This window comes from Festucalex cinctus, chromosome 17, assembly GCF_051991245.1.
Source record: "Festucalex cinctus isolate MCC-2025b chromosome 17, RoL_Fcin_1.0, whole genome shotgun sequence".
Classification (NCBI taxonomy): Eukaryota; Metazoa; Chordata; class Actinopteri; order Syngnathiformes; family Syngnathidae; genus Festucalex; species Festucalex cinctus.
In genome coordinates this window covers 6,337,160-6,360,293 of record NC_135427.1, presented here as the reverse complement: position 1 = coordinate 6,360,293, position 23,134 = coordinate 6,337,160, and the positions used below count along the sequence as shown (strand labels likewise).

Here is a 23,134-nt window from a genome sequence, read left to right as displayed (position 1 = left end):
TCGTGTTGTCCTGTCCATTTTCTTTATTTGTAGCATATGAAAATAAGGACTAATGTTTGGCGGTAAAACCAGCAATGACATTGAACAAAGATTAGTTCAGACATAAATATAATGGAGGTTTCTGATAAATATATAAATTACATGAATGCAACTGCATGTTAATACCGAGAACCCAAGTACAACTTGAGTCAACAAAGCTGTTTACTACCACTTCAAGTGTTATTTTTAATGCTGCTTACAGGATTAACTAACGGCGCTTGGGCCCAATATTGGAAATCAACATTTGTTAATGCTCTCAAAAATGATCTCAACCCTGCAACTGGCTGGCGGCCAATTCGGGCTGTACCTCATTCCTGGTCCAAAGTCATCTGGGATCGGCTGCAGCTCATCCCAGGCACCGACCAGGACAAGCACTATAGAAAATGAATGCACGTATCATCACGTTCATCAAACCTAACTAACCATCTGTCTTACATTTCATTAGGGCATTTCTTAGTGCTTTCCGCTATGTAGTGGGCTTTATTTTTTTTTTTTTACAAAAAATACTTGAGAGTTTTACTCAGGTACGGGACTGCAGTGCGAGCCTCTGGACCGTATCTGACAGGTGAGACATGTCAGCCTGCTGCGCCTGATGCTTCATGTACTCCAGTGTCCGAACCTAGACATAAAATAAAATGAAATGAATTTGGGTGGGCATAAAATCTGTGTGTAACCTGGTTTTGAAATGGAAGTCAAACCCCCACAAATTTTGGCAATATGTTTTATGCACTAGTCTAAATATGGTATTCTGGATAGTATTGTGTTAGTGCAGTGCTTCTCAAATAGTGGGGCGGTCTCCCCCAGGGGGGTGCGTTTGACCTTGGGGAATATGCTTTTTAAGTTGTTTTTTTTAAATTTATTTTATTTTTTTTACTGTCCTAGAATAAAGTGCAATTGCACCTCCACTACATTAGGGGGCAGTGGCGCTCATTATTGGCAGAGCATTCGCTCGGTGGTGTAAGGGTTTTGTTTGCACTGAGCATGTGCGCTTTGCACACAGCAAGAAAATAATAATAAATAAATCAGCACTTTTTGCAATTTTGCCACTTGCTGTTGACTGAAGATGACATCAATGTTGCTCAGGGCTCACGTAACAACCAATCACAGCGCAGATTCAGAAAACAGGTGACCTGTGATTGGTCGTTTCACTGAGCAACAGCAAGTGGCAAAATGGCCGCCCCCTCAGATGGATAAAAATGGCTGGATTTTGCTGCACAACTCATTCCACAAATGTAATATTAATCAGAATGACATGTTTAGACTAGTGAGGTCGTATATAACATATTATTGTCAAGAACTGTTTGACTTCCACTTGAAATCCGAAAAGTAGAAATTGGAAACTACCTTGAAAATGTGTTTTTTGTGTGTGCAACTCACAGACAAGCGCGTCTCACAGTATCCGTGTTTGTGGCTGAGGTTCCACAGGTTGACGGCCAGCTGGCTCAGCTTGTTGTTCCTCAGGTCCCCGTGGGCGAACAGAACGCAGAAGAGGGAGAAGGCCAGCATGCCTTGGCGGCGTGTGCTCTGCTGCCACCCAAAAAAAACCAAAAAACTTTTAACTTAAAAGGCCCTGTCTGCCGGTTTCACTCAGTAAAATGCACTTTTTAAATACAGGATTTAAACAAACAAACAAACTACTTCTCAATTTACAGCTATGGGCTTCTCTTAATGTCTGGTGGTGATTTTTTCCTAAAAAAATCACCACCAGAAATTAAGACAAGCCCTGATCTGTAAATTGAGACGTAGTTTGTTCGAATCCTGTGTTTAAAAAGTGCCTTTTCCAGAGTCAAACCGGCAGACTGGACCTTTAATTCTTATTGTATATTTGGCCTTACTTCTTCTCGACCGAGAGCCTTCAGGTGTTCTAGGATCTGGCCAATCAGGGTCTCGCACATCTTGTTAATCTCTGACAGGAACTTTGGGTCTCCCCCATAAAGGGTCTCATTGGAATCCACTGAATTGTTGAGGGAAAAAAATACACTTACGTCACATTGTTGAACAAAAGAAGTGACGTGACGTGGTGTGTTTACCTTTTGGAATGGTGTACAGGTATGTTTCCTGGCTCATGGCGGCCAGCAGGGGGAGGGCGCAGATATACACGCGCACTTTGGCATCGCTGTTCTCCTCCCAAGTGTAATCCTGCACCATGTTGAGCACGCCACGGACCAAGTAGAGCACACCGTGTTCCGGGTGATCCTGTAACGCATACACATTATTAATACTTGACTCGATTGCTGAACTGATTGGCACGTTGCTGTTCAATTAAGGATAATACCATTCTATGTGCTAGTGGTGCAACGGATCACAAAAGTCACGGTTTGGATGGGATTGTTTTTCGGAAAAGCAAAAAAAAAAAAAAAGATAAAATAGTTCTTTGCATTCATTTTGTAAAGCACCTTTTCCCATTTAAAAAAAATAAATAAATCAATTCAAAATGTACGTTTAGGATTTAGGAACACAACTTTTAAGTGCAATATGAAGCAGAAACATTCTTATTTTTCCATGGTTCATGTGTAAAATAAGGTATTAATGGTTTACAGTTGTGTTCCTACAAATCTAAAACAGCTAAGTTTGACATTTTGAGTTGAATGTTTTTCTTTTTTTAATGGGCAAATGTGTTTTATAAAATAAACGAATAAAGACAAACTTCTATTTATCTATTCGTGCAATTGAATGCACTCCTTTAAACATGGAGCGTGAATTACAAAGTAGTCTTGGTTCAGAATATTGAAAAATAATTAACTAATTTATTCCCCAAAACGTATAAATGCGTTCTATTTTAAATGTTTTCAGTGTCCCAAAGACATATTTCTACGTTTTTTTTTAATGTTTGTTTTTTTATGCTAGAGCATACAGAAGGATTTGATAAGAAATGGTAGTTATTAAACAAACGGCCAGCAGGTGGCAGCAGAGTTTAAGAGCTCAACCAGGGCCATGTTGCAACAAGCTCTTTTTGACAGTGTTTTCACCAGGAATGTGAATAATGATGAAACGTAGCTATATTGTAATGCTAATTGCTGCAAAACAGAAAGAGATAGAAATATACTTTTTTTTTTTTCCTGATGAAAGAAGAGACTTTAATCTTTCTTTTGGTAGGTTCCATGTTTTTATAACAATAGAACACAATATTCTGTGGGCCTTGCAAAATCAGTCAAAATCCAGCAAAACAGGGCGTGAAGTTTTTGTGGAATACTTTTTTTTTTTTTAGTTCGGGAAAGCGTTGTATGCATGTATTACTATATTTGGGACACTTTATTTTAAAAGTTAGGCTTAGCGGGTTACGTTGAGTATGTTTCAGCTTCCTTGACATGTCAGAATGTGCACTTTGTCTTTGCGTTAACCTGTGAATTGTTTTAAGAGTGTGAAAGGTGTTATTACCGGGACAACTAGAAGCGTAGCCAGCAAGTTGTTGATGAAGTCGAGCAAGAAACTCTCCGAAGAGCGAATTTTCCCTTCCACGCTGATGGAGCGCGGAACCTCCGGAAGAATACTGACTGCTGCCTTTAAGAAGGCGTCCGCTGCAAGACAGGACAGACGAGGAAAGTCGACCACGGAACGTGAAATAAGGTGTTTGTAGTTTTTGGGAAGTTGCTCACCCTGGGATAAACACTGGTTGGCCAGTGCAACCTGACCGGACAGCAAATAAAGATGGAGACGACTAAAGATGCTGCTGAGTGACGGGATGGTGATAAAACTGTAGGCGGCACACGCCTGGAGGACAGAAAGAGAGGAAACAATCCACTAACTGGCATGAATGGGGGACCACTGGGGCATTGTGGCACTAATATACGCGATGTCAATTACTGTAAACTCACCCGGACGAATGCAGCTGTTTTGCGGGAATGATTTCCTCTCATCACCCTTCTGGTCTCCATCGCCAGCTGATTCACAGTCTAAATATGACAAAACAAGTCAAATCAAAGTGTTTTCTTACACAACATGACTTGGTCCACTTTAGAATATTTTTTTAATTTGTATTGACAATTATATTATGAAAATATTTTCATCTCATCCTTGCTGATGTCAATGTTTGTGCAACACTTAATTATAACACGTTTACTCTCATTAATAAACTAAATAATTTGACCTGCAAAATTTATTCTGGAATTTAATATTTGTGGAGTTGTATCATGTCCTTGATATTTAAGGACAATTGATGTGCCATAATTAATCCATATCAGATTGAATTGAAGCAAATCGAATTTGGGGGGGGGGTATAGATTATCGAAATCGAATCAAACTGACTCTCGGGAATCAATATCGAATTAATTGAGGAAATTAGAACCCAGTCCTATTAATTACTATATTAAAAAAAACATGTTCAAAGTAATTCCCCCCCCCCCCCCCTGTAGATCTAACTCTTTGACCACCAAAAACATTTAATCACAATTAATAAAATCACGATGTATGCCATCATAAACGTTAAATGACGTCAACTACTTTTTTTTTTTTTTTTAAATCAATGGGCAGTGCAACATCTAAGTTCAGCGCTGCCTGGTCAATGGGTTGTGGAATCAAAAACACTCACTAACTATGGCCACCAGATGGCAGCATTGCATCTCTTCAATGGGATGCCCGTGTATCAAATTACAATGAAACATGACAATTTTCAAGGATGACGCGAATGATAACATTTTGATAACGTGTGGCAGTGAAAGAGTTAATGCTCGAGAATGTATTTTTTTTTTTTTTTTTTAAAACATCAAATTAGAGCTGTCAAAACAAAATTAATCGATTGATTATCAAAGTAATCATTTGGAGCCCTGTTTTAATTTAAAATTGTCCAAATCTTCCGATTTCGGCATGTCAACATGTAATTGTCCACTGATTTCTGTAGCCTGATTATCTTCTGTGTTTACTAAAAATAAGAAAAACGCTTTTATAATACACTTCAATGCAAAATTAAAATGAATCTGATTCGTCGATTAATCAAATGAATAATCGATAAATTAATAGATTCTAAAAATATTCCATGGTGACCACACTACATCAAAAAATACATGGCAGCAGTTTTAAATTCCGGAACAAAATATGCACAAGACATCTCTTTTTAAATTCAAATCAACAAAAGGCAGCTTGATACTGACGTGAATGAGCTGCACCAATACTGGCTCCAGGTTACAGAAAGTGGCTCTGGCTTCCACGCAGAAACTCAACTGCTGCTCAAAGTCACGGCCGAAGGAAACCTGAACACCGGGATGACAAACAGAAATCTAAAAAAAGGCTTTACCATTTATCACAGGATAATATTCTGTGTTCATTATACAGAATTGAGTAAATATGTCTTGAAGAAATGCACACAAAACTGAGTCAAGTACTTGGCTGCAAGCAACAAAGTTGAGGGGAGTTGAGCTGCATGAACCTCCTCTCAGAAATTACTTATTGATCATAATCATTTCCCCATAAAAATCCCTGATTACAACCAGATCATATTTGACAGAAACATAAGCACAAGACCATTTTAATGTTGCAAAATTACTCTGCACAATTTTGGACGAGACTCGATCTTACTTGATTTAAACCCGCATACGCTGGGATTTCCGTTTTTGGTCATTAGGGATGATCAATGTGTAGATTATCATAAAAAAAAATAATAATACAAGAAAACCTACCCACTGCAATAAGTCAGGTTGACAGAACTGTAAACATGAGGTTGCATACAAAAAAATTAACATGTGCTAAATAATGAAACCTTCTTTCTTGGCACAAGTAAGTAATTAAAAGCAAGACCGGCTCACCACGCGCATAAAGCCGATGATCAGCACAGACAAAGATCGTTTTTCATCCTCGAGGGTGAGAGCGCTGCAAAACACGCCACAGAGATTTGAGTCGATCATTGGCAGGACGTCGCCAAGTCACATTTGGCCTCACTTGACAGAGTCATGCATGGTCTTGCAGATATGCATCATGGCGTTGAGGATGACGGGGTCTCGCGTCGGCTCCAGCTGGTGCCTGCGAGTGAAGCGGGAAAATAAAATGAAATGAAATGAAATGAAATGAATCATTCCCAAAACAAGAGCGGCTCTCACCTGATGAAAACGTCCATGATGGACCTGCACACCTCCACCCTCACGCCGTCCTTCTGGAACATGTCCAGAAATGGGAGGAAACGCTCCTAAGGGCGGGAAAAATATCGAATGTGATGATGACACATTCAGCCCCATGTGACAACTTGTAGTTACTTGCTAATGCTTCATCACCTTGAAATGTTTTGAGTTTGTGAACATGAAAAAGGATAAAAAAAAAAAGTCATAAACATACAACACAAATGAAATAAAAAATAACTATAAAACAAGCAAAATTCAGCAAAGAAAAAAAATTAACGCTGAAGATAAGTTACAAAAGTAACAATGATAATGAACCACTACATAATAATATAAAATAAATACTCAGCGAGCTCATTATTATAAATCCACAGAAAAGATAATAAAAGTACAACCAAGATCCAAAAAGTCAACAAAAACAAAACACAAGACCTGAACCATATTAACTCATTTACTCCCAATAATAATGTTCTAAGTGCCCCAAAGACGTATTTATACGTTTTTTTGTTTATTTAATGCTAGAGCATACTTTGATGCAGCCTCTCAACTGCAAAGAACGGTTGCAGAAATGGTAGTTATTACACAAACGGCCAGCAGGTGGCAGCAGAGCAAAGGAGATCAACCAGGGCCATGTAGAAAAAAAGCTCAATTACTTACAATTTTAAATAGATTTGTGAAAACTGATGAAACTTAGCTCTCTTCTAATGCTAATTTCTGCAAAACGGAAACAGATAGAAATATACTTTTTTTTTCCTGATGAAAAAAAAGAGACTTTAATCTTTCTTTTGATAGGTTCCATGCTTTTATAGCAATAGAACACAATATTCTGTGGGCCTTGCAAAATCAGTCAAAACCCAGTAAAACAGCCGGGAGCGAACGGGATTGCGAAATGTGAAAATGGCGGCGAGTGAATGAGTTAAACACAAATATGTAATCAACAAATCAGCAACACCTCCTCATCACTTAAGTTACTCACCATGGAGAAAAGGACCGAGAAGTCGTGGAAGTGGGCGAGGATCTTCCTGATCACAGACTGCAGCTGAGCGCCAAAACAAAGATGGAGTCGCTGGAGAGCCAAGAGGAAGGTTGAACCGTTTTAAGAGTACCAACCTGAGGGTAGGCGTCCTCAAAGGCCCGGTCGGGAGTCATGTGTTTGATGATGTCTGCCAGAACGGTGTTCACCTCACGTTTCTTAACAGGAAAAAACAATTAGAAACTTGTTTTTCTTTTGTGTTGGTCATAAAAACGACCCCATTGACCTACTGTGAAATTTCGGCAGGTGAACTCCACCCAGATCTCGGCGCAGTTGACGTAATCCTGTGTTAAAAAAATAAAATAAAATAAAATGTTTTTCATCACAGATGTAAGCGACTGTAAGATGGCGGAATCAAGCTTGGTGTACCCGAGGACTGCGAACTTTGGTGATGACCTTCCAGGCTTCGTTGAGGATGGTCAGCCTCTCAGATTCCGGAGGGTCGGCGCAGGCCAGACAACGACCCAGCGATCCAAATAACAAATGCTAGAGACGAGATGACAGAATATTCATTCAAATATCTAAATTTATGTATAAAATGACCATTGATGCCTGCTTACCTTGGGGAACCCGGCCTCATCGCAGTCTTTTATCATCCCGATGAAATCCATGGCTCTGGTGGCGACAAACTCGGGCCTAAATGCCCTCATTACTGAATTCAGCAGCAGGGCACTGTGGGACATTAAAGTCAAATTCAAATGTTTGATTAATCTAAATAAATCAGACCAGCATCTAACATACTTAAAATGCATTATAACCGCACACAGTTTCCGTTGTTTTGCATTTAATTTAATACTTACTTGTTACCCAGCTTCTTGCATTTTTCCATCATTTCTGTTAGGAGAGTCTGAAATGGAAACAAACAGATTTTAAATCATTTATTTGGTACATCTGGACAATACAATGAGCCGATTCAGACGTGCGTTTGTGCTATTTTGCTCCTCTCCTTTAGTCAGAAAATGTTTTTTAAAAATCAACACGTTACAACAGAGTTGTCAAACTTATTTTAATTCATGGGCCACTTTCACTCAAATTTGATCTGAAGCCATAAATAATGGCAGATCAAAATATTTCCTGTTTTTTTTTTTGTGTGTGTCCAAATAATTAATAATAATAATAATTATTATTATTATTAAAATATTCCAATATAATATTATTTTATTGCAGAATAATCTTGATATTTCTTACCAAAAGTGAGCACTTTTTTTTTTTTTTGTCAAATCAAAACTGACAAATTTCAGGATATCATTTAACTCATTTGCTCCCGAAAACGTATAAATACGTTCTATTTTAAATGTTTTAAGTGTCCCAAAGACGTATTTATGCGTTTTTTTTTTTTTTTGTTTTAATGTTTTTTTTTTAATGCTAGAGCATACAGAAGGCTTTGATGCAACCTCTCAACTTCAGTGAACGGGTGAAAAAATGGTAGTAATTACAAAAATGGACAGCAGGTGGCAGCAGAGTATAAGAGATCAACTAGGGCCATGTTGAAAACAAGCATCTTCCCCCACAATTCTAAACAGATTTGTGAATAATGATGAAACTTAGCTATATTCTAATGCTAATTGCTACAAAACTGAAGCAGAAATATACTTTCTTTTTCCTGATGAAAGAAGAGAGTCTAATCTTTCTTTTGATAGCTTCCATGTTTTTATAACAATCGAACACAATATTCTGTGGGCCTTGCAAAATCAGTCAAAATCTAGTAAAACTGCCGGGAGCGAACGGGATTGCGAAATGTGAAAATGGCGGGGAGGGAATGAGTTAACTGGTCATCATTGCGCCCTCCAGTGGACAAAATTAGCAACAGCAGTTCATTTCAGGGAACAACTACAGTTAATATTCTGTCCTCACGGGACAGATTGGACCCTCTGATGGGCCTGATATGGCCCACCAGGCCTTGCATTACAAACCACCAAGTATGCCACACACTGCATTTATAATCCACTGCAAAGTTAATCTCCCCATGGCTTCGATAGCGAGTCTCATTCCACACCTCTGGTGCTCTGTAAGCACTACACTGCAAGATCCAGTTGATAGCAGGCGAATAGAGGGTCAGGTACTCGGGCATCTCCACCCTCTGCGCCAGCAGCTGGCTACGGACACTCTCCCCACTGATCTGCCGGAAGGTTCCGAGCAGGTCAAAGAAGTTGCGCTTCAGGCTGTCTTTCAAACTGGGAGCAACCTCCATGCCGACCTGGACAGAAAAAATAAACACAAGCCTTGTATGTCATGTTGATTGCATCTGGGTGATCGTGCAAAGATTCAGAAAAGCTCTAAATGACCCTGCAGAGGTAAGCTCGGGTGTACGCCGCCACCAAAGGGTCTCCAATCCCTCTGATCATGGCGGTCAGTCGCGGGAGAGTCTCCTGAATGCCGCTGTAATTGGGGGGAGGAGGAGTTACTGAATCAAATTTTAAGCAGCTCAGCAAATCCAAAGACTACTCACAATTTGTTCAGGAAGCGATTGCACTTCAGGATGGACGCTTCGACGTATCTGCTCAAAGATTTTGTTAAAGAGGCGAACTCCTTGAATGAACTGTCCGAATGTTATGTGAGTAATCGATCGCAATTTTGGAGGATACAGTCTGGGTAAGAGTTCTCTGATGGAGGCGATCTTGAAGAACCAGTTGAGACACGTCTCCTTGGCTGTGTCGTTGACATCGTCGACAGTGAATGAGTCTGACAAAAAAAAAAAAAAAAAACACAAAAAAAAATCACACAAAAGACAGCGGAGAAATATATATCTACATATATCACCAATTGTTCATGAACTCATTTGCTCCCAATAACATGTAAATACATTTTTTTTATGTTTTAAGTGTCCCAAAGACGTATTTATACGTTTGTTGTTTTGTTTTTTTATGCTAGAGCAAACAAAAGGCTTTGAAGCAGCCTCTCAACTGCAAAGAAGGGTTGCAGAGATGGTAGTTATTACACAAACGGCCATCAGGTGGCAGCAGAGCAAAGGAGATCAACCAGGGCCATCTAGAAAAAAAGCTAAATTACTTACAATTTTAAATAGATTTGTGAAAACTGATGAAATTTAGCTCTCTTCTAATGCTAATTGCTGTAAAATGGAAACAGAAACATACTTTTTTTTTTCCTGATGAAAGAAGAGACTTTAATCTTTCATTTGATAGGTTCCATGCTTTTATAGCAACAGAACACAATATTCTGTGGGCCTTGCAAAATCAGTCAAAATCTAGTAAAACAGCCGGGATTGCGAAATGTGAAAATGGCGGCGAGTGAATGAGTTAAAATTATCGGCAACAGCAACCAGTGGATATGGAATCCATACCTGGTAATGGTCTTGGGTCTGAACACATGGTCCATATTCTGTCATACACAAGCTGGCCTATACAAAAAAATAAAAAAATAAAATAAAAAAAAATAAAATAAAAAAAGAAGTGGGGTCAGTATAACACCGACCACAACCAAATTTAACGAAAGGATGAAAATATTCACTTCATACCGAAAGTGTCAAGAATGTCAGTGATGAGAACAAACTTGCTGGGGTAAAACTGGATTACGGAAGTGTCGGAGAGAAGCTTGGAGCACTGGGACACAGATCGACAAGGAAAAACAAAAGTCATGTCACTTTTATCCTAACTATTTTTTCCTCCAACTTCATTGACACATCGGAATTATTTACCTGGATGACGATCTTCAGGGCTTTCACCTTCTGGTCCGAAGCCCAGGACTCTTTAAGGGACTGGTTCAGCTCCGCGATGCGGTTGGCATATTCCTGCTGGGAGAGATTGAGCAGCTCTCTCTGGGAACCCTGCATGTGCACAAATACAGAATTTCATTTCACATCATTTGACTTCATATGGAAAATTGATTTAAAAAGTCAAGTGATGTCTTCTGATCCTCACTGGATACATTAAATGATCGAATGCAATATACTTAATCAAAAAAATACTGAACTGACGTGAAAATATAGATTGTGATACATCAAATTACCTCTTCCAGATCGTCCAGTTCTTCCAGACGAGTGCGAACCTTCTCTGAGACAGCGGAGGATGCGGGATTCTGGGAATTTCCTGAAAAACAGCACACAGATGTTCATTCACTTTTCATTATCTTTTATAAAAGAGACAATTAACTTAGTCAATCTGGTGGGAAATATTATTAAGTCATATGCTCTGCAAAACGTATAAATACGTTCTATTTTAAATATTACCAGTGTCCCAAAGCAGTATTTAGAATTTTTTTGATGCAGCCTCTGAACTGAAGAGAACAGTTGAAGCAATGGTAGTTAATTACAAAAAAATGGCCAGCAGGTGGCAGCAGAGTATAAGAGATCAACCAGGGCCCTGTTGCAACAAGCTGTTTTCCCCCACAGTCTGAAACAATTTTTGAATAATGATGAAACTTAGCTACATTCTAATGCTATTTGCTGCAAAATGGAAACAGATAAAAAATATACTTTTTTTCCTGATGAAAGAAGAGACTCTAATCTTTCTGTTGGTAGGTTCCAAGTTTTTATAGCAATCGAACACAATATTCTGTGGGCCTTGCAAAATCAGTCAAAATCCAGTAAAACAGCTGGGAACAAAGGATAAGTAGTAAAAATGGATGGGACAGGATGAGTTAATTGTGAGGGGACAATATTTTTCATAAACTGATCACAAATGCAAAATACAACTCAAGTCATTTCGTTATTTTTAAAAAAAAATTATTTATTTATTTTATTTGATTTTTTAAATTTTTTTTTAGAAGGAATGATAAAACTCTCAAGAAGCCATATTTGACGTGCCGAATACTCAAACCGTCTTTTAATGTGTATTAATACCTTTCCCTTTATTTTGCATTTTTTAATAAAATCATCAAATTGGTCAATACAATACAAACCAATGTCTTACCTCTGTCAGAGCCCATGCATAGATTCTAAAAAACAAACAAAAAAAACAACAGAAAATTAAATAAATAAGATTATGCTAAAAATAATATTGAGCATGATGCTCTAGAAAATATATTTTAATTATGCTCAGTACATTTCAGTGGTACACCTCCACAATTGAGATCCTATGTGATCCAAAACTACTCATGGAAAACTTTTATATATATATATATATATATATATATATATATATATATATATATATATATATATATATTGCCATAACAAGAGATCGTGTAGCTTTACCTATTGGTGTGGTTTAATGAAATACTGCAGTTCAGTTTCATTTCCATTAAGGAGGTGGTGACTTGATTCATAGATTGACAAGTCATGACTAGAAGAGTCATAACTCAGTGGGGAAGAATTTTTGGCACAAAAGTATTCCCTGAATTGCCTTGTGAGATTGTGACGGGAGGACGACTCACGATTGAGAGTTTTTCAGTTGTGGTGAACCTGGCCAGGATTTCACCTCTCTTCATCGACCAGGGCTCAAAGTCTGCTCCCACTGGTTCATCCTCCTTCTCCCCCTTCTTCCTTGTGTCCTTGAAGTACAAAACCTCAGCTTTAAAATACAATTTTCAACATTATTTTCATGTCTTGATCGGGGTTTGTGAGTTCAAAAACTTGTTCAGTCCTCATTCATATTAACTCATTTGCTCCCAATCACGTATAAATATGTTTTTTTTCAATGCTCTAAGTGTCCCAAAGACGTATTTATACTTTTTTTTTTTTTTTATGCTAGAACAGACAGAAGGCTTTGATGCAGCCTCAACTGCAAAGAACGGTTGCAGAAATGGTAGTAGTTACAAAAATGGACAGCAGGTGGCAGCAGAGTATAAGAGATCAACCAGGGCCATGTAGAAAAAAAGCTCAATTACTTAGAATTTTAAATAGATTTGTGAAAACTGATGAAACTTAGCTCTCTTCTAATGCTAATTGCTGCAAAACGGAAACAGATAGAAACATACTTTTTTTTCCTGATGAAAGAAGAGAATTTAATCTTTCTTTTGATAGGTTCCATGCTTTTATATAAATAGAACACAATATTCTGTGAGCTTGCAAAATCGGTCAAAATCCAGTAAAACAGCCGGGAGCGAACGGGACTGCGAAATGTGAAAATGGCGGCGCGTGAATGAGTTAATATTCATTATTCTCTATTAATTTAATTCACCATTCTGAAAAAAAAAAATTCTACTGTCATAAAAGCAATCGGTGGTAGGCAATGTAAAAAGTACAACTGACTCCGGCGAAGGAGATGTGCGCCGTGGATGGAGTCTCAGCTGCAAACATGGACAGAGGGTCTGTTCCGTCCAACATGGAGCTGAGGGGGTCCGGCGCTGCTAAGGAAGATGAGGAGGATGAGGAGGAGGTGCTGCCCTTGCGAGTTCCACGGCGAGCTTTGCTGTCCGTCACCTGAGAGCGGGTTAACACCAGAGGGGATAGTTTATTGATTTATTGGAAGTAATGTAATACAATACAAAATACGAGTCACATAAACAAGTTTTACATTATATTTGACAGTTTTACAACACTTTTTTCTTTCTCATGTCTGAAGGTCTCTTACCAAAATAGGTTTGAGAGGATGGGAGTCCGAAAATTCAAGTGGCGTCGCCTCCAGACGGGCCTTCTGCAGCTCAGCGTCATAGTTGCGCCAGCGGGAACGCCTGAATGAGCGGAAAGAGAGCAAGTTTGACAGATTAACAATGAACATATCAATATACAGTACTCATGTTAATGTACTCATATTATCGAGCAAATCATTTTCACTTATTGGAAGTGCAGAGGAGGCAGTTTTGTGAGGAAAATATACAGCAGAACCTTCACTTTTGTTCACATGACCATGTATTTGATTTTTTTGGTATTTATATTTGTTTCCATACATTTCAGGTCCTATAACAGCAATAGTGAGAAACCCTTGACGAATAAATTCGAATACCGTACAAAAAAGCCACACACCCCACAAGTGAAGCGTAGGTGTATTTTACCAGAATAACCACAAACCTCCTACATCTCTTCTATGTGTCGTTTGTTCAGAAAATCCTGACGTCACTTCGAAATTGAAATAACAAATATGCATACTTTACATTGAAAAGGCGTAATAACAGGCATATATGTTACTTTGACAATAACAATAAGAGCTTAAACTGTGGTGTAAGAACAATATTTCCTTTTTTTTCGTCAACAAGAAGCTGCTTACCACATTACAGCGGCCATTTTTCAGTGATCACATGACACATTGTACTTCCTGGTTAAGGTTGTTATGTTTATTTTCAGGAAAAAAAAGAAGCGTGAAATAATTTCGTCCAGTATTGACGCTTGTCTTGTTGACATATTTTATAAATGTAACACGAAATTATCTGCACTGTACTCACAACCAGCTTTAACTATCTAACATTTTTTTTATCGAAATACTTCATTTCCCACAATGCACGGCGCTCAGGAGCCGCTGTCAAAGAGATGTAAAAATTGACGTTTGGACATCCTCCAAATATGACGTGACCGTAAAGGCTGTCACTTTTGTCCAAATGTCCATACGATTCACCTGAGCAGGTAACGCATGTTTTGTTTTCTAATGTGCATGTAAACGGGATCAGGCGATGCGATTTGGGGCGTCGCGTGCAGGCAGCTAGCATTTGGCTAACATATGAGAGGAACGTTTCATCCGAAAGACGAGATTATTATATTGATTTGTGAAACTGATCAGAAAATATGAAGCAATTTTCATGTTTAGTATATAACTTGTGGTCAAGATTACTACGGTAAATATGATAGATGACACATGTACCTACTAGTAGGGAAATATATTAATAACAAATGCACTAATAAGGCTTCATTAAAACTCATTCACTGCCAGTCATTATAGAAAATGTTTACATTTCCAATACTCACGTGATATTACATTCAATAATTATATATAAACCGAATCTACCAAATAACAGAATAGACTCCCTACTTTTTGTCCCGTCCCGTTCTTTTATAATTGACAGCAGAAAAATGTAGGTTTGCCAAAATACAGCCATTTCTCCCATGGACTCTGAAACTGTGTTTATTTCCTATAAAATGGGGCAATGATGTCATCTACCGGTGGTTGGGCATCAGTAAAGTTGTTTCCAAGTTTGATATTTACAGTGGAGCATGCTCAGATTCGCCCCCATTTAGCACCGCTCTAAAAAATACAATTGACAAGTATACTTGTCAAAGGCAGTGAATGAGTTAAAGATTCATGTTTTTATGTAAGTGTAGCATCTTCAAGTTTCTACCACTTTCCTTGGCCTCGCATAATTAATGGCGTCCTATTTAGGAAAAAAAGAAAAGAAAAAAAGTCTTATCTATGTAATCAATACTCTCACTCCTCATATGATGTGCCCCGGATCATGTGGCCCCTTTTTTTTTTTTTTCCCTTCTTAAGACATTCACTCCCTTTTGTGTTTCCTGCTGATCGAGTTACCACTTTCCATCTGTGTGCAAGTTTTTGCCCTGTGAATTATTCAAGTTTGGCTGGAAGTCGTCATTATCTTTGACTGGCAGGTGGCAGGTTCGTAAGTGTGCTTTCCCAGGTCCAAGATCCTCATTCGTCCTCCTGCATCCACCATGGAGAAGTCGCCTGTCGTCCAGCTCCGCTACGAGGAGCTTCTTTTTTACGCCGCCTGCGTTTCAAACTCTTGGTGTGTGTGTCTGTGTGTGTGTGTGTGTCTGGAGGGCAGGGTGTGTGGGCGAGGAGGCGGCGGCGGCATGCGCGTGGGCAGCAGCTGGAGGTGGCATCTCTCCCGGGCCATGCGACTGGCGCTGGGTTGGTGCCGACGGCGGCGTGCAAAGACAGGAGGCGGAGGCAGGGGAGGCCAGCTTGGAGCACTGTGGAGCTACAGCAAGCTGCTGCTCAAGTCGCTTTACTTCAACAGCCTCAGCAACTCGGACACGGCGCTCGACTGCGCTTTCGAACCCGTGTACTGGATCGTGGACAATGTGACTCGGTGGTTTGGAGTGGTGAGTGCCACGTTGATTCCGATATTTGGCAGAATGGAATTACGGTATAATCCCGCAAATAACGTTCATTCTAGGGCTGCACGATATTGGAAACGCATGCGATATGCGATATAGTTGTTGAATATCGCGATATCGATATTGTTGCGATATTTAACATGTACCTAAAGAAATAACATTTTTATTGTCAAATGAAAGAATAACATTTTGTTCATGTGGTAAAAAGCAAGTTCAATGTGTTCCTAGTTAATTAATTGTAATTACCCTATTATTACCCTGTAATTACCCTAAACTATTAGATGGTGATGCACATTTAAGTTTGTGTCTGATTGGTCGATTTCAGGTAAAAGCCAAAAATTCCTATGAAAATTATTGCATGTCTTTACGATATGCATATTGCGATATCGATATTTTTTTCGATATATTGCCCAGCCCTAATTCATTCAGCTAAAAAAAATTGAGGCAGGTTATTATACGATATTAGAAGAAATGTAATTTTTTTTTTATATTGTTTCGATGTTTACCAGTAACTTTGGGTAAAAAAAAAACAAAACAATAGAATTGATGCTTTATAGCACATTTCATCAACAACGTAACTCAATATGCTTCACATTCTCTAATTAATAGTACAACATTTCATAGCCGTTACAGATTTAAAAAAAAAAAGAAAAAAAAAAAAGATTTAAAGCTAAAAAAAGATAGCTTACTATAGTTACTAAAAAGGGCGTACAAGCCAAGAACAAGTTTTTTAATGATGATTTTTATGGGGGTGGGGGGCATATCATCAACGTGTGTTGTTCGCGGGATTTTATCTTAGTTTAAAAAATATATAATAATTGAAATAACTTCATTTTTGGTCCCTTAATGTTCACAATGAACAACAACACGAAATATATGAATTGTAGGCAGAACATTTGTCTTACTTTACAACAGACAGAAAAATCTGCAAAAAAAATCAGCTGACTTTTTTTTTTTTTTTTGTATGTTAAAAAATGTAAATAAAAATTGGCTGATTTTTCAGGGCTTGGGTATGTTTGAATGTTATCATCTTTGTCTTATATTGTAATGTGGGGGAAAAAAATTGGTTGATTTTGAAAGCACTAACATTGGCTGATTAAATTTGGCCGGATGATTAATTGGTTGGGCTTTTGTCAGTGCCGTCCAGTGGGAAACAATCTTCTCCAATCGCTTTTCCCAAAGAAATAATGGAAATTGAAATAGTACATTCCAGAATGTAACTATTGCCATACAGTATGACGTTTATCAACTCTACAGGTAAATCTTCACATTTTAACTTGTCTAAATCTCTTTATATGAAACTAAGCTAAAGAAAACCGACTTTAAACCTTTTTGTCACGCAGGTGTTTGTCACGCTGGTCATCCTGCTGACGACCTCGGTGGTGGTGGTCGTCTACGCGTACGTCCTGCCCACCATCGTCGGCGCCTACGCCGTGCCTTGGATCGTCTGGCATCTGTGCTGCGGCCATTGGCTCCTGGTCATGGTGGTCTTCCATTACTACAAGGCCACCACCACCTCACCGGGACACCCGCCCAAGGTGTTCATTCATTAAAAACATATAGTGATAATAATTAAAAACATCCAAATTCTTCTACTATTTCTTCGACGGAAAGTAGTCGTGCTCAGTTAGCTTACTGCGAGTGAGGACAAAGAGCAAATTAGTACAGTTTAGTGCACTAGTAACTAATGGTAGAACTAGTGCAGGGGTCAGTCAGTAATCTTTCCCGTCAAAAGAGCCATTTTAGGCCAAATAAGTGACCAAAAATGTGTCCGGAGCCGCAAAACATTTGAAGATTGTGATGAAGGAAACACACGTAAATATGCAGCATCCAATACTTTGATATTCATTTTCAATCTTCCGTTTTTAGTTTTTTTTTTTTCCTGCCCTTCTCTAAAATTTCTGAATTTTTTTGGGCGATTTTATGGACATATTGTGGCCATTTTCTGCTTCGATACTTCTCTCTCTCTCTCTCTCTCGCTTTTTTTTTTTTTTTTTTAAACATTTTATGACTATTTTTGGACTTTTTTTTTTTTTTTTTTGCCTTTTTTTGCCAGTAAATTGCTTTATGGACATTTTATGGTAAGTTTTGGAGATGTTTTATTTTTTTGGTATTTTATTGTTTTTCTTTCATTTCATTTTCTTTTCTGCCTTTTTTTTCCCCCATTAAATACATTTTCTGACTTCTTTTTTTTTTTTTTTTTGCAATTCCAAAAATATTTTATGGTAATTTCTTTTCCTTTTTTTTTTTTTTTTTTCCCCCTTTTTGCACATTTTATGATCACTGTTTGGACATTTTTAGGTCATCTTTTTCTGACAAATAAAAAATTTGGAATCTGACATTTTTTGGAATATTTAATTATTATTATTTTTTTAATCTATGGCAATTCATTTGAAGAATATTAGCCTGCAAGCATCAATTTTCACTGGCCAAATTTGGTTTCTTGGATTTCGCTATTTCATCGCATTCTTAATCTCATTTTGTTGATTCCTTCCAGGACAATCTCCGTATTCCTTCCGTGTCCATTTGTAAGAAATGTATCAATCCCAAACCGGCCAGGACGCACCACTGCAGCATCTGCAACACGTAAGATCAACATGCTGGTAGTTTCGCAAAGAGAAACATCCTAATAGTTTCTCGTTTTTGTGTTATACTACAATGTCAGTTCTTCAGTAATGTTGCCTTTACTTGCATTCCAGCTGCATCTTGAAGATGGACCATCACTGTCGTATCCTTGTAACAAGCGTCCCCTATATAAACTCATCTCTACTCGTTTTATATTGACAAAATATCGTCGTGTTTTGAACTGAACCCGCCTCCAGCTTGGCTCAACAACTGCGTGGGCCATTTCAACCACCGCTACTTCTTCTCCTTCTGCCTTTATATGACTCTGGGCTGCGTCTACTGCAGCGTCAGCAGCAGAGACATGTTCCTGGAGGCCTACAGCGCCGTCGAGGTGAGCTTGGATTGAGTACAGGAAATGATGATTCATTCAAACCCAAAAACGGATAAATCCGTCTTTTAGTACTTTGTCATTCATTCCCCAAAACGTATTTATACGTATATAAAAAATACTAATTAAATATTCCCAAAAAAATGTCAGATTCCAAATTTTTTATTTGTCAGAAAAAGATTACCTAAAAATGTCCAAAAAGTGATCATAAAATGTCCAAAAAGGAAGAAGAAAAGCAGAAGTTTACCATAAAATGTCCATGAAATTAACCAAAAAAAAGTCAGACAATTGAATAAACAAGGCACAAAATAAAATGCTCAAAAAGTAATCTAAAATGTCCAAAAACAAAAGAAAGGTAGGAAATTACCATAAAATACTTTTGGAATTACCAAAAAAAAAAAAAAAAAGTCAGAAAAAGTATTTAATGAAAAAAAAAAAAAAGGCAGAAAAGAAGATGTTCACAAAGTAACTATAAAATGTCCACACAAAAAAACACACAAAAGAAGAAATGCCGAAAATGATCATAAAATGTCCATAAAATTGTCAAACATTTACTGGCAAAAAAGGCAGAAAAAAAACTTATTGATTCGTTTTTATTTAAATATATATATTTTTTGGGGGGGGTTTTAATGCTAGAGCATACAGAAGGCTTTGATGTAGCTTCTGACCTGAAGAGGGCGCTTGAGCGCAATGGCAGTTATTGCAGCAGGTGGCAGCAGAGTATAAGAGGTGAGCCACGGCCATGTTGCAACAAGCTCTTTTTGCCAGTTGTTTTCAACAGGAATTTTGAGTAACTTTGAAACTTAGCTATATTATAATGCAAATTGCTCCAAAATGGAAATGGATAAAAATTTACTTTTTTTTCCTGATGAAAGAAGAGACTCTAATCTTTCTTTAGGTAGGTTCCATGTTTTTATATCAATAGAACACAATATTCTGTGGGCCTTGCAAAATCAGTCAAAATCCAGTCAAACAGCCGGGAGCGAACGAGGTTGCTTCAGTGAAAAATGGCTGCGAGCGAATGAGTTAATATAATCAATAAATTCATGTCTGTCAGAGCTACTATCAGACCCCTCCCCCGCCATACACGTCGACGGAGACGACTGCACACAAGAGCATCATCTTCCTCTGGGTGCTGACCAGGTGACCGCACTCCGCAACGCTTACGTGTAACGAAATAAGACAGCGAGGTAATAACGGCACGTGACCCGCAGCTCCGTGGCGGTCGCCCTGGGGGGGCTGACCCTGTGGCACGCCGCGCTCATCTGCCGGGGGGAGACCAGCGTGGAGCGCCACGTCAACCGCAAGGAGAGAAAAAGGCTAAAGGAGCAGGGCAAGGTAACGGGAAAAGGGGATGGGGGGGACAGTCCCGCGGAATTTACCGTACATCCGTTTCATGTAAACGTATGATTGGCTTCAGGTGTTCAAAAATCCATATCATCGCGGGAAGATGGACAATTGGAAGCGGCTGCTTGGTGTGCAGACAGGCAGGTGGGTTCTGTTGTGAACAGTAAACGGTATTTCAGACTTCTCTGTGATGTAAATAGAACTGGGGTGTCAAAATTAGTTTGTTCATTTAAAGTTGTTTTTTTTTTTTTTTTTTTTACGCACCATGCAATTAACTCATTCACTCCCAAAAACGTATTTATACGTTTTTTTGTTTTAGGTTTTTGTATGCTAGAGCATTATGAAGGCTTTGATGCAGTTTCTGACCTGAAGAGGTCGCTTAAAGCAATGGTAGTTATACAAAAAAAAAAAAAGAAAAAAAAAAAAGGCCAGTAGGTGGCAGCAAATTATAAGAGATCAGCCAGGGTCATATTGCAACAAGCTCTTTTTCCCAGTATTTTCAACAGGTTTGTTAATAATGATGAAACTTATCTAATTCTAATGCTAATTGCTGCAAAATGTAAAAACAGATACAAATGCACTTTTTTTTCTGATGAAAGAAGAGACTTTAATCTTTATTTTGGTAGTTTCCATGTTTTTATAGCAATAGAACATGAAAATGTGTGGGAGTGAATGAGTTAATGAAGACCCTTTGACCCCTTGACCTGTACAGGGGGGGGGAATTCCAGTCACAACCAGGAGGCACATCCACTCCAAAATTTAGTAATAAATTTAGTATTAACTAGTGTCAAATTTATAGCATTAACTACTTAATTAATCACAAAAAATAGTGCAATAATCATGTATTAATCACACTTAATTTTGACGGCAGATGATGCTTTAGCTGACAGCAGATGGTTACGTTAAAGGGAGCACAAATTGTGTTTGAGCAATAAACACAACTACATGCATTTTTAATAAATGTTTGCGTATGACATTCAGAATATTTGTTCACGTCAAACTATTGGTGTCATTTTTTTTTTTCATTTGAAATTATGTAAGCAATTTACTGATTTTAAAAAGAAAAGAGGATGACTGTGTGCAGTGGATAGTTTTTTTTTTTTTTTTTTTTTGAAGACATCCTCATGACATTAAATGCCCAAAAAAATTAAAACATAACAGGTGTTCTTTATATTTTGCAGGCAAAAAAATGTTGATAAAAAAAAAAAGCCTTTTCAATTAAGTGATTAATCTGATTAAAAAAAATGTAATCGTTTGACAGCTCTAATAATGCACTCCTGTGGCGACTGGGGTCAAGTTGTACAATTTTAAAAATGTGCGGAATTTCACAATCATGTTTAAGATTAGATATAGCTCTTAATATGAAAGGAAAAATGCACTAAGCTGTCACTGTCTTGCAAATCTAATTATGCTGCCATCTAGTGGCAGAAAAATGACCTCAACACAAATCAATATACTTTTTTAAATTTTAATTCAATTTTATGATTTATTATGAAATTACTGTATCAATGACTAAAACATTTGTTCCACTTTTGTTGAGTATGGAAAAAAAAAACAAATATAAAATTTGCGATTAATTGTGAGTTAACTATTGAAGTCATGCGTTTTAATTACTATTAAAAATTTGAATCGCCTGACAATATTTTGTTTTTCCAGCCACTGGTTCACGCGTGTTCTCCTGCCCTCGAGTCACCTTCCCGCGGGGGACGGCATCATGTGGGACTGCACCTTCTCCAGGAGAGACCCGGTGGCCATCTGACACAAACGCCTCAAGCGCCATCATCTCGTTTTCGCTCCTTGGAGATGGCGGAGGACAAATGACGAGCTGCGTGTTGGTTTTGGACCACCTTTGTGCCTAAAGTGCAGCCTTCCAAAGTGACTGACAAATGCGGCTCATTATTTTTGCATTTCATTTCTATAATTGAGTACAGTTTTCCAGGTGTCCCTAATCACGTTTGTACTGAGAACTGGAAGTGTTCATCTCAAGCACATTTACACGTGGCACTTTATAGTGAGCAAACAGGACATTGATTTCATTTTTTTTTTTTTTTAGTTAGTTTTCTGAGTTAAATATCTTGCATTGACAATGTATGTTGAAACAATTTTCTGTACATGTGTTGTGATCATCGTTTGAAGACGAGTTCTGGTGCCAAATAATGGGGCAACGAGGCACTGCTTTTTCAAGCAATTAAGTTTGTGAATTACTGTTCGACATATGGACTTTTTTTTTTTGTGTGTGTGCACGTTTTTAATAGGACGGTATGTGGTTGCCATGGAAATGAGAACTGTGCGCGATATCATGCCCACCAAAGATGAGCTGTGCTCAGTTGAATCGGTCCTTTTAATAAAACAATCAATTGCTGCTAACTGTACTGCATTTTGTGATTTCAAAACTCAATTCACTCGCCGCCATTTTGACAGAAGCGCTCCCGTTCGCTTCCGACTGTTTTACTGAATTTTGACTGATTTTGCAAGGCCCACAGAATATTGTGTTCTATTGTTATAAAAGCATGGAACCTACCTGAAGAAAGATTCAAGTCTCTTCTTTCATCAGGAAAAAAAAAAAAAAGTATGTTTCTATCCGTTTCCGTTTTGCAGCAATTAGCATAAGAACAGAGCTAAGTTTCATCAGTAATCACAAATCTTATTTAAAATTCTAATTTTTTATTTTTTTTTTAAGCTTTTTTTCTACATGGCCCTGGTTGATCTCCTTTGCTCTGCTGCCACCTGCTGGCCGTTTATGTAATAACTACCATTTCTGCAACCGTTCTTTGCAGTTGAGAGGCTGCATCAAAGCCTTCTGTATGCTCTAG

General features: G+C 38.1%; 2 protein-coding genes across 10 annotated transcripts; one reads left to right on the top strand and one right to left on the bottom strand.

Moving 5' to 3' along the window:
* Window positions 1–5: 5 nt before the first annotated feature.
* vps35l (VPS35 endosomal protein sorting factor like) lies at window positions 6–14,353 on the bottom strand. 7 transcript variants are annotated; one of them, XM_077502838.1, is made up of 31 exons: window positions 14,008–14,114; window positions 13,587–13,686; window positions 13,265–13,435; window positions 12,448–12,564; window positions 11,985–12,009; window positions 11,083–11,162; window positions 10,772–10,900; window positions 10,592–10,676; window positions 10,418–10,474; window positions 9,702–9,798; window positions 9,566–9,613; window positions 9,402–9,495; window positions 9,113–9,313; window positions 7,917–7,963; window positions 7,677–7,788; window positions 7,486–7,602; window positions 7,347–7,400; window positions 7,194–7,274; window positions 7,060–7,122; window positions 6,069–6,154; window positions 5,911–5,991; window positions 5,778–5,841; window positions 5,127–5,225; window positions 3,855–3,932; window positions 3,636–3,750; window positions 3,418–3,557; window positions 2,070–2,235; window positions 1,875–1,993; window positions 1,417–1,566; window positions 560–658; window positions 6–413 (listed from the first exon to the last, which is right to left on the bottom strand). In XM_077502838.1, the coding sequence occupies exons 1-30, from the start codon at window positions 14,097–14,099 to the stop codon at window positions 560–562; spliced, it is 2,967 nt and encodes a 988-aa protein (XP_077358964.1). In that variant the 5' UTR covers window positions 14,100–14,114; the 3' UTR covers window positions 6–413. The 7 variants fall into 7 exon arrangements, with proteins under 7 accessions (XP_077358964.1, XP_077358971.1, XP_077358966.1 ...); XM_077502845.1 differs by lacking the exon at window positions 14,008–14,114 and adding an exon at window positions 14,220–14,353 and having other exon boundaries at window positions 6–658; window positions 1,417–1,563; XM_077502840.1 differs by lacking the exon at window positions 14,008–14,114 and adding an exon at window positions 14,220–14,351 and having other exon boundaries at window positions 6–658.
* An 80-nt stretch (window positions 14,354–14,433) lies between these two features.
* zdhhc16b (zDHHC palmitoyltransferase 16b) lies at window positions 14,434–22,688 on the top strand. 3 transcript variants are annotated; one of them, XM_077502847.1, is made up of 10 exons: window positions 14,434–14,572; window positions 15,727–16,006; window positions 17,365–17,559; window positions 18,519–18,607; window positions 18,721–18,749; window positions 18,844–18,977; window positions 20,032–20,117; window positions 20,189–20,312; window positions 20,395–20,465; window positions 21,978–22,688. In XM_077502847.1, exons 2-10 carry the CDS (start codon window positions 15,755–15,757, stop codon window positions 22,078–22,080), a joined length of 1,083 nt encoding a protein of 360 aa, XP_077358973.1. In that variant the 5' UTR covers window positions 14,434–14,572; window positions 15,727–15,754; the 3' UTR covers window positions 22,081–22,688. The 3 variants fall into 3 exon arrangements, with proteins under 3 accessions (XP_077358973.1, XP_077358974.1, XP_077358972.1); XM_077502848.1 differs by having other exon boundaries at window positions 14,450–14,572; window positions 15,722–16,006; XM_077502846.1 differs by lacking the exon at window positions 14,434–14,572 and having other exon boundaries at window positions 15,709–16,006.
* The last annotated feature ends 446 nt before the right edge of the window (window positions 22,689–23,134 follow it).

What these genes read in the sequence shown, in the direction of transcription:
- vps35l (XM_077502838.1), bottom strand. Translation starts at nt 14,099, where the DNA reads ATGCATATTTGTTATTTCAATTTCGAAGTGACGTCAGGATTTTCTGAA. An exon ending in CCCTGAAGATCGTCATCCAG is followed by an intron (nt 10,677 to 10,771) that starts GTAAATAATTCC and finishes TCTGTGTCCCAG; the next exon opens with TGCTCCAAGCTTCTCTCCGA. An exon ending in TATTGGTGCAGCTCATTCAC is followed by an intron (nt 3,933 to 5,126) that starts GTCAGTATCAAG and finishes TGTCATATTTAG; the next exon opens with ACTGTGAATCAGCTGGCGAT.
- zdhhc16b (XM_077502847.1), top strand. Translation starts at nt 15,755, where the DNA reads ATGCGCGTGGGCAGCAGCTGGAGGTGGCATCTCTCCCGGGCCATGCGA. An exon ending in CACCGGGACACCCGCCCAAG is followed by an intron (nt 17,560 to 18,518) that starts GTGTTCATTCAT and finishes GATTCCTTCCAG; the next exon opens with GACAATCTCCGTATTCCTTC. An exon ending in GAAGATGGACCATCACTGTC is followed by an intron (nt 18,750 to 18,843) that starts GTATCCTTGTAA and finishes ACCCGCCTCCAG; the next exon opens with CTTGGCTCAACAACTGCGTG.